We start from the raw sequence: 11216 nt of genomic DNA, 5'->3' as shown, positions 1-11216 counted from the left end.
CCATCAGCCCCTTCCAACAACCGAATATATCCGATACCTGGAGTGTGACCCAAGTGAGGTGGTCTGATGTAAGTGGTAAACGTCGCCAGAATTACATCTTCCAAGCTGAGCCAAAATTAACATTAAACATCAAAATGAATATTTCAAATATCTGACGGAAGTCAGTTATCTCAAAACCCTATAAGCAAGTGGTTGTGTAAAGGCCCTTTGAGCTCTTCTGGATCACAGCAGGCTGAGACCAGTAATCTCCCTCTGAGTTGGGATGCTGCTCAGATGTGGCACATGATCTCATTTGTCAACACAGCAAACGAAAAAGGCCTTAGGCAAAGTCATCCCTCCTTGAGAGCCAGCTATCACCCTGGACTTCCTGGAATTTGACTACTACTGCCTGTCATGGAATGTCGGTGCATTGTATGCAAGTAGTTCTCACCAATATTAAGAGGGAAGTTTTCAGGCTATCCTATCCATCCCTTTTTCTATTTTTTGTATACTTAAATTCATGCATAAATCTTTGTAATGGTGAATATCCATAGTCCCACATTTAAATATTAATATATGTTTGCATACACATATATGAGGTCAAACATGAAAAAATGAGACTATGCCTGCAACTCTTTATATTTAACAAATTAAGGAAATCTAGGATCACCTTCACAATAGTTCCCTTCTGAGTTCACACACAGCAACATACAGTGCTGCCAGCATTCAAAACAGACTATTTTCTGAAAGACTGTTGAAGATCTCTATTCTTTTTGCTTTCACATCTTCTACTGACCAAAAAAGGGGTTCCTTTGAGCACCGACTTGCTCTTTGGAAAGAGGGAGCCAGGTCTGGTGAATAGGGTAGGTGCCCAAGCACAGTGATATTGTTATTAGCTAAGAACTGCCTCACAGACAAAGCACTCTGGGCTTGTGCACACCAATGTTTTCTGACTGAGGATAAGAAAATGTCTATATTTGAACACGCATCCACTCCTACGGAGTGAAACAATCAAGTTGAACCTCACTGTGACAGGTTACAATGTGTTCTATAACTACCTCTTTGTCTCTACCCTCCCACTCTTGGTTCCTGAGTTAAAAGGCTAGTCTTGGGCTTTTTGTGTCAGACCTTGTATTTCTGTGCTCAAATATATACTTATTATAGCACATAGTAAGCAAGCGTGAATCTCATCAGTTTTGAATCTGTAATTAAGCCACTGTTTTGATTAGAATAGGTTCCATACAATGGCCAGGGTTGGAAGGGATGTCTGGAGATCATCTAGTCCAACCACCCTGGCTAAAGCAAGTTCACCCACAGCAGGTTGCACAGGATTGCATCCGGTTGTGTTTTGAATATCTCCAGAGAAGGAGACTAAGGAGACTCCACAACCTCCCTGGGCAGCCTGTTCCAGTGCTCCTTCACCCTCACGGTGAAGAAGTTTTTTTTCCCCATGTTCAGGTGGAACTTCCCGTGCTCCAGTTTGTGGCTGTTGCCACTCATCCTGTCACTGGGCACCACTGAAAAGATTCTGGCCCCATCCTCTTAATACTTACCTTTTAGATATTTACAAGTACCAATAGATCCCCTTTCAGTCTTCTCCAGGCCAAACACACCCAGGTCTCTCAGCCTTTCCTCGTAAGAGAGGTACTCCAGTTCCCTAATCATCTTCCCTAATCATCATCATCGTCCACTGGACTCTCCAGTAGTTCCTTCTCTTTCTTGAGCTGGGGAGCCTAGAACTGGACACAGTACTCCCGATAGGGCTTCACTAGGGCAGAGCAGAAGGGGAGGATAAAATCCCTGGACCCACTAGCCACACTCTTCTGAATGCACTGCAGGGATACCATTGGCCTTCTTGGCCACAAGGGCACATTGGTGGCTCATGGGTAGCTTGTTGTCCAGTAGGACTTGCAGGTCCTTCTCCACAGAGCTACTTTCTATCAGGTCAACCCCAACCTATACTGGTGCACGGGGCTGTTCCTCTGCAGACACAGGACCGCGCACTTCCCTTTGTGGAATTTCATTAGGTTCCTCTCTGCCCAACTCTTCAGCCCTTCCAGGTCTCATTGAACAGCAGCACAGCCTTCTGGTGTATCAGCCACTCCTCCCAGCTTTGTGTCATCAGCACATTTGCTGTGAGTACACTCCATCCCCTCAGCCAGGTCACTGACCACTTATTAAATAGGTTTATGATTAAGTACTGCTTAAGATCCAACTGTTTGACCTACCTTAAATTATCAATGAATTCTCAGTGGCTGCTAAATATAATAATCATAATCGTGTAAAATTTTCCAACACCCCTAAATGCTGGAGTGTGACAGTTCCAAGCGCATTCCTACCAGAAGCCAGGGGAAATCAGTCCTCCTGCCTTCAATTCGTGCACACATGCACATTCAGGAACAGGGCAGGATCCTTTCAGAACACTGTATTGCATCTTTACTATCTATTTCATAACCTGTCATCCACTCTCTTCTAACAAATGCAGCTTACAAAAAATACCAGAAACACAAAAAGACCACTAAGGCATCGTAAACATCACAGGAAACACTCTCCTAAATCCCTTTTTTTTCTGAAAACCACTTAGAATCCACTTCCTTCTGCACCCACATTGCCTGTAGACACAGTAAGTGATAGTCCAGGGCTTAGAGCATCAGTGCTGGACTACATCAGCTTCTTTTCTCTTTCACAATCAGTAGGCACTCCAGACACATGTTCATTACCAGAAAGTTTGTCCATCCCCCAGGGCAAAGACTCTGATTTCCCTCTGGCAAGCTACTCCACAGGTCTCCTTCTACTTCTGGAATGATTAAACCTCTGTGATAGGTGAAGAGCACAAGTACCACACTCTTACCTGGGGGTTCATCAGCATTTGGTAGGGATGCTACCAGATGATTCCACTTTTTGGACAGGCATACCTTCTGGTGCGTTAAAAACTGGGTGGATGGCCAGGCCCAAACAGTTGCAGTAAACGGAACTAAATCCAGCTGGGGACCAGTCACAAGTGGTGTTCCCTGGGGCTCAGTGCTGGGGCCAGTTCTGTTCAATATCTTTATCACCGACCTGGATGAGGGGATGAATTTACCCTAGTAAATTCACTCATGACACTAAGCTGGGAGGAAGCATCCATCTGCTTGAGGGTAGGGAGGCTCTACAGAGGAAACCGAACAGGCTGGATCAATGGTTGCAACCAACAGAATGATGTTCAACAAGGCCAAGTGCTGGGTCCTGCACCTGGGACACAACAAACCCCATGCAGTGCTAGAGGCTTGGGGAAGTGGCTGGAAAGCTGCCTAGAGGAGAAGGACCTGGGAGTGTGGGTTGAGGGCCAGCTCAACACGAGCCAGCAGTGTGCCCAGGTGACCCAGGTCTATGGCATCTTGGCTTGTATCAGAAACAGTGTGGCCAGCAGGACAAAGGAAGTGATTCTGCCTCTGTACTTGGCATTGATGAGACCGAACTCCTAATACTGTGTTCAGTTTTGGGCCCCTCACTAGAAATAGGACATGGAGGTGCTGGGGCATGTCCAGAGAAAAGCAATGAACCTGGTGAAGCAGCTGGAGAACAAGTCTTATGAGGAGCGGCTGAGGGAACTGGGGTTGTTTTAGCCTAGAGAAAAGGAGGCTGAAGGGAGACCTTATCACTGTCTACAACTACCTGAAAGGAGGTTGATGCAAGGTGGGTGTTGGTCTCTTCTCCCAAGTGATAGACAATAGGATGAGAGGGAATGACTTCCAAGTAGCACAAGGGGAGGTTCAGTTTAGACATAAGGAAAAATTTCTACACCAAAAGGGTTACTGGACACTGGCTGCCCAGAGAGGTGGTCAAGTCCCCATCCCTGGAGGTATTTAAAAGACAGGTAGATGAAGTGCTTAGGGATATGACTGAGTAGTGGACAAATATGGTTGGACTCAATCTCGAAGGTCTTTTCCAACCTAGAGCTTCTATGATTCTTTACTAGATATTCGCAGACACTGGTGTGCAGCAATTGACTTCCCAAAGAATGTTTCTAGGCAAAGCTAAGGCATCTACCTTCTGCCTTCGTCCTGCATAAGAGACTATCAGGAAAGCTGGCAGGGAAATAATGGGATGCAATGCTATCAAGACACTGATTATGTCTAGATTTTCATCTTTACAGTATTAAGCTCTGATAATGCCATGGTAGACACACAAAGACAACCTGATTAACTAAATTTTCAACTGTATAAAGTTAAACCCTTAGTTGACAGAAGTAAACAGAATGTGCTGCTTGCACTCACATCCCACTAAAATCAGAGCTGTTTCTCAAATTCATAATTTGGATTTGTGTATGCTCTACTGCTATCCCAGAACAGCAGTAGCAAAAAACTTACTTCCCTGGGGAGCAACACAGCACACCCATTGCCTGGCGGGTGACTCGATTTGCTGCAAGACTGAGCATGGACTGATCAACCTGGAAATGGATGCAGCAGATCAATCTGCTGGCACATCACCTAGACACGAAAAGCAGACGCCAGGCTGGATAGTGACATCAACTCGGAACCTGTGTGTTCAGCAATGGCTACTCTCCTCAGATATTAATACGCACAGCAGTTCTCTCTGACACTTGGCTTTAAATAACTTGGGGGAGGAGGGTAAGGGCGGGGAGTGGGAAGTAGACATACAGACTGCCAAAAATTGGCCTCTAGAAAGCTTCTGATTGAGACACAACACTCCATCTAAGATTAAAACTACTAACTGCAGCAGGGCTTTTGTATCAAAGGCATTCAGAGCATGTCTCCTTACAAATATTTCTGGGTTTCAATAAATCTTTGCTACTTTCATTGCCTCTACCTTGCAACTTAACATTCATTTGTACCAAGCCATCTCATTACATAAGGCTCAACGCTCTCAATGTTTTGCTGCAGTTTCCAGCTGTCCTACACATTTATCACAATCCCAAAGCCAACATGGCTGGAATTTTGATAAGGGCTGGATTTATGGCATTTTCCTGCTGCCTCAGTGCTCCAAGCAGAGTTCCTGTTCAGTTCAGGCAGGCTGATCAAACACATTCTTAGTGACCGCAGCTGGAGAGGATTTCAAGGAGTTTCCCACTTTGTATTTTCATCTAACTCAAAAGCAGTCTCAAATTTTGGTTTTCTGCAGATCACGGTTCTCAACTTCCTACAGGGGCATTAACAGCAATTTAGAATCATAGAATACTTAAGGTTAGAAGGGACTGTAAAGATTATCCACTTCCAGCCTCCCCTGCCACACGCAGGGACACCTTCCACTGGATCAGGTTGCTCAAAGCCTCACCCGGCCTCGCCTTGAACACCTCCAGGGATAGGGCATCCACGACTTCTCCAAGCAACCCGTTCCAGTGCCTCACCACGCTCAGGAATGATTTCAGGAATGATTTTAAGAAACTTTTTCTACCTTTTTAAACTCTTTCATTTCCAACAACAAAACATCTGCTAATGCACAGCAGTTCTCTTAATCAGTCATTACTTTTAAAGGAATGTAACACATACCTAGAGTGACAGCAAGGTATGTCTGATAAGCAATTGATGAATACCTGAATACTTTCTGCTTTACTAGGCTACAACTCTGTGTTGCACTTATTCTACCAACTGTTAGAGAACACTACAAAATAGAGGTGATAGCTACCCTCAATCAGCTGCCTAGTAAACAGTCTTTTGTTCTGAAGACTGTTTTGTGTCTCCTAGAAGATCAGATACCCTCGTTCATGTTCATTCATATTACACCTTTCTTCACTGTGCGGAATTGTGTACAAAAGAACCATACGTCAACAATGTTGACTTCAACCAGACCAGCTTGGACTTGCATCTAGATGTTTGGGACCAAGGTTACTGTTCACTAGCCCACAGATAGTTTGGGTATGAGCTGCACTCGGAGCAGCTCAATTCTGCCATTTAGTTTTCCATGCATCTCAGGAACATGCAATTCTAACTGGCTGCTTTTTTAACTTTGAATCCTATACAATGATGAATGAACCCTTGGAAAATGACTGTATAGAGGACTGTTTTCTCGGTGGATTGTGATGAACCCTTCTGCATAACACACCCATTCAATGCAGGAGGAAACAAGGAAGATGCAGGCAATTACAGGGCGGCTAGCCTCATCCCGATCCCCGGTAAGATTACAGAACAAATCCTCCTTAAATTTGCATCCAGGCCCAAGAGGAATAAAGTGACTGGTAATAGTAACCACTATAGTGCTAGCCTGATCTAGTTGCCATCTGGGATGAATATTATGGACATGGAGAGAGTAATGATTGCTTACTCTGATTCACAGAAAAACACGCTTAAGAGTGCATGGACAACCTACCACGAGGGCTGAAAAACAGGGTGGACTGCTGCGCTCAGACTTCAGTAGTTTAGATTGGAAATCTCAGTGGCAGCCAGCTGCAAGCCGAGTACCTCAGGGGCTGGTACTGGAGACAAAACTGTTTTATGCCTTCCCCACTTGGCTGCAGGGAGTGTGGCACACACTCATCAAGTTTGCAGATGATACCAGGCTGAGTAACAGGAGAATGGGAGCAGGAAAACCCAAAATCACGGGAGAAGTCCCATTCAGTTGGATTTCGACTGGCTGATGTACCAATGGAAAAAAAATTGTGCAGTTCATCAGTCTTGCACCTGAGAAACAATAAACCAAGGGATCTGTGACCAATAGTGGACACACTGAATAGGAGTCTGTGTATCCCCTTGCAACTTTAACAGCCAGCCCTGATCCCACCCAGTTTGGGCTCGTCAGTACAAAACCAGACATTGACAAACATGAAACAAGTCCAGCTGAGGACCACCAAAATTGTTACAAGGCTGCAGCACATGACACGGCTCAAGGGAAGCTGAGCTGCATTTGTCCAGCTTGAAAATTAAGGCTCAAGGACCTGCCGTCTCCCAACTATGTAATGGATAGTTACAGAAAATATGGAGCCAGACTCTTCAAGAAGCAACAGGCAAGCTACAGCAAGTGAATCTCTGACTATTCATTAGACAAAAGTTTGCATTGAAGATGCTACAAAACCAGAACAGGAAGCCAGAGAAGTTGTTGAATGTCTATGCCTGGAAATTCTCAAAATTTGGCTGGATACAGCCCTGAAAAACTTGATCCATTTTCAAAGTCAGCCCTGTTTAAGTCAGGATATTTAACCAGATAGCCACCAGAAGTCCCCCTAACCTAAAACACTCTGTGATTCTAAAACCCACAATTATCAATGCAAGCTTCCTGATGTGGCTAACAAAATGCACAGACATCTGTGTTATCTTACACTGTGTATTCCAATCCTTTAAGCTAAAATCGATATTATAGAAATTATCTTAAGCCCACATTACCAAACAGTCCAGGCTGCACAGGCATTCAGGTACAGATAATCTCTCAGAAGCGTAAATCCTAACAGTAGTGGTACTCGAATTCAGGAGCGATGTTTACTGCCAGGCAAGTAAAGCTGCCCAATTCCAGGCCCTGGTTCTTATAAAGAAAAACCCAAAAAAGCTTGAAACCACATGGTTTGGGTAAGATACACAACTCAAGCCCTGGCTAATTTTCATTCCTCACAACAGCTCAGGTCATTTCTTTGACCTTTTTATGTCAGACACATGAAGAGAAATCACATGAATAATGGCTAGTACCCTTTGTAGAATACAGCATTAAAACACATGCCTTTCTAGGCACACAAGCTAAGATTTTGTGTATGCTGAGACTGTGTCTCTAAGCATGAGGGATTTTTCCTACAGCTATAGCAGACATGTAAGAAAATAATCTCCTTTAGCTTAACTTTGGCTTACTTCTTTGTGTACACTTTTACAAAATTCAAACCCCTAAGGTCTGGAGAAAACACAACAGCTGTAGCTTTAGGTTTTTCAACACTAACTACAAATCTACAGATTTTTCCAAAAGTTAACATTTATTCATAAGTTCATACTATCAGCAATCCTTTGAGAAGAATTATGCTTTTCAAAAATAAGCTTAAACAAGAAGATGTAAAGCTAATAATGGTCTTCAGTTTATAAACACCTTACCCAAAACCAGATGAGACATCCATTAACTAGGAAGAAGTGTGGCAATCTCCTTTTGATAGCATAATAAAGAGCCTCTCCATGTAATGTAAAAGACAGCTACTAAAAATGTGACCTTTTAATATTATTTGCACATTTCTCTGTTGTTTACTCTTCTCTACGCTTGCTTCAAGCAGAATAATTGACCATTGCATGGTACAATTGTTTCCTTCCATCTTGTGGTAACTGGGACTACGGTGAATGTTCTCCACCACACCTTCTACTTAGAAAAACAGAAACATTCAATGAAGATTTACTAAGAGATCTCTTTTCCAGTTGATGGTAATTACATATAACAATGACTTGATCACGACAGAGAACGGAGGCATGGTTGAGAGGATATGCTCAGTGGCTAACACTATACGCTAACCATATTTTCCCTGTTGTGTCATGGATTCTAGGAGTCAGGAAAGAATACAGAACACTGGGATTCTTTAAGAAATCTTGCACTAGTCTACTTCTGGAACGATTAAACACCTGTGACAGATAGTCTAACCACTTCATATAGGGAAACATTTATGTAGTACCATCAATTAAAGCTTGAAGGAAAATAACATCTGTTTAAACCAGTTTACCAAAACTAAGTGTACATTGAGAAGAAAAAAATATGTAACTGAAGGCAAAAAGAGGGTATGTCTAGCTATAGCATAGACTCCTTCATAAATAAGTAAACAAATAATACTCTTAAGTTTACTAGGGTGCCCATCCAGCCACATGCTTAACCACAGCTTGCTTTTGCTTTTAACACCATGTAAGTCTTTAAGAAGCAGGAATTAGAAGTCTGTGCCAAATTTGCACTCAAAGCTCCCAAACCCCCGTATCTTCTGCCTTCCATCTTAGATCTTTTTCTTCTGCACGTCTTCCTCTTCCCAGGCAGCAAGCACAAACAAAATAAACAGATAAAGTTTGTCTACCTGAGCTGAATTTTTTTTGGAAGGATAATTCTGCCAGATAAATAAACTTCCAAATTATTAGAGAACAAGAGAAGGGACACAGAACAGTCAAGACAGAACACTTCTGGTTTTGTCAATATTTCTTTAAATCCCAATCCAGCTCCTAGTAAGACTGGACCCTACTTACAACACTCCTAGAACTGCAGAAGAATGGACACATAGGGAGCGAGTGGAGAGGGGGACAAAACAGCCCAGTGGCTGGCTTAAGACATTCACATACACAAAACCAGCATCCACTGGAGTCGTTAAGGCCCAGATGCCCCACTAATAGGAACAAACCCAAATACAAAGGTAGCACATGAAATGTATTTACCTATTTAAACACAGGCAGCTGGTCAAGCTAGAATGGGGAAGGTAACTGCTAATTCCTTGTACTACAAGGAAGGAATGGAGTAAAAAAACCCAAGCCCACGGGCAGGTTTTTGCTTTGTGAACCTCTGTCTGTGCTGCTGGTTAACAGTGGTAAGTATAAAAAAATCAAAGAAAAATAATCTATTTATAGAACAAGTCAGTAGTCTGAGACATTTAGAAAAAAGTAAAAACAAGTCCTTCTTTAAAAATGGATTTACTAAAACAACTGTCACCCAGGATGACCCCAAGCCCTCTGGTTCCCTGGCAAAGTCAGGGGCAACTTCGGACAAGAACTGTTGCTGATTGTACACTGGTACACATCCAGCAAAGCCAGCAGGGAAGGGGATTTGCACTGCGAACAGTATCTGCAGACTGCTTGCTAGTATCACTTGAGGCCATGCCCGTAGCCTGGTGATACTGGAAATAGTTGTGAGTGAAACTTTTCACAGAAGCACATGTCAGTGTAACTTCTGAGGTAAGTGGGCTGTCTTCTTTCCTTCCCATCCCTGGGTACAGATCACAGAAGCTGGTGCCCTGGGTGCTATACCTCCTTGCCAGCTCCATCCTGCGTGAGACAACTTTAATGTGCAGGAGTGCAGAACTCTAAGCAAAGCCTAGAAGAGGAGAGGGCAACCCTATAGCAAGGGAAGCACTCTGCTTTTCCCAAGCTCTGGTCTAGCTAGACATCTTCATTAATATTTTCTGGTCCTCCTTGGGACAGAAAGATCAGCTGTTCCTCACTAAGGAAAAAAAACTTTTTGCCTAGTAGAGTAGAGTTGGGTTTCTTTTTTGGTAAACAGAACCTTTGCTTATTTTTGAGATCATGAGCTCCTCTGTCCTTTAGCTACAAAAGACAAATCAGAAGAAATTCATCCACTTGCTCCCATCCTTATAGCGTAGTGTTAGCTGCCTGCATATGGAGGCAACTTAACTCTCCCAAGACATTGCCCTACTCACTGGCTTGGCATAGGTAGACAAAAGATAACTTCCAAAGTCATCTCCTTAGGGTAACATGGTAGGTCTAAAAGCTCCAGCTTATGTCTACCAATTCCAGGCCAGCTCCACTGCCATCACGTACTTCTAACACTTTGCAGTGTCTAATCTAACAGCCTTGGGTTTGCTCAGTCTCTAAGAGCAACAGCCACACTCAAAGATGGAAATACTCAAGTCAAAAAACACTGGCTGGAGCTCCTTAATCAAGCGGTGTCTGCATAGGCGAGTTGGTACCACTGTGCCTTGACGTCCCCATGCTATGAAGGAAGCCAGCTGAAAGGAAGGGACCAACTCTGCTGCAGGTCTGTACATCCTTGGAAGTGAAGCTCAGTGGCTACATTAGCTTCAAACCCTCCCTTTTTGAAGGGTTTCAGTGGTCCATTTCCCAAGAAGTTCCAGGCATCAAGTAGCTGCTAACTTGTCTCCTTAAGATCTTCCATTGGTAGTTTGTAGCTCAATAAGAAAGGAGGAGGTGGTGCGTGAGCAGGGCTACTTGGTCCCTGCATTGGCTTCTTTGCACAGTTTATACAGATGTAATCCTCATTTTCAGCCATTTCTGGAGAGACACCAACACAAACTTGATGAAACCACTCATCGCAGCCACCATCACACTGCACCCAGTCTACCTGCAAGAGATCAGATCAGCAACATGTAGCACATTAGAAGACAGAGAGGCATAATTTCTATGAAGAAATTGCCTTGCACTAAACCCACCTGACATACCTAGCACACAAAAATTAATTTGTACTTTTTGGTACAAATTAATGCCCTGTAGAGCTTGTTTAAACAAGCCACTTCAGTTTAATACAGGAAAAAAATACCTATTTCAAGAAGCCTTGCCCACCCTCAGACCATCACAGTACAAACACACACTGCTAGTACTGAGGAATATGGCACTTGC

At 43.5% G+C, this 11216-nt stretch overlaps 1 protein-coding gene across 2 annotated transcripts in view; it reads right to left on the bottom strand.

Annotated features, from left to right (window-relative positions):
* Positions 1–2254: 2254 nt before the first annotated feature.
* The window catches only part of KDM5A (lysine demethylase 5A), a 56700-nt gene continuing 47738 nt past the window's right edge, over positions 2255–11216 (bottom strand). For both annotated transcript variants that reach the window (XM_054077026.1, XM_054077033.1), the window contains exon 28: positions 2255–10941. In XM_054077026.1, coding sequence (XP_053933001.1) covers positions 10729–10941 — 213 coding nt within the window. In that variant the 3' untranslated portion in view covers positions 2255–10728. The remainder of the gene's footprint in view (positions 10942–11216) is intronic.

The sequence above is a fragment of the Cuculus canorus genome, chromosome 1, assembly GCF_017976375.1.
Source record: "Cuculus canorus isolate bCucCan1 chromosome 1, bCucCan1.pri, whole genome shotgun sequence".
Classification (NCBI taxonomy): domain Eukaryota; kingdom Metazoa; phylum Chordata; class Aves; order Cuculiformes; family Cuculidae; genus Cuculus; species Cuculus canorus.
The sequence above is the reverse complement of the archived record's forward strand: the minus strand, read 5'-3'. Positions and strand labels throughout refer to the sequence as shown.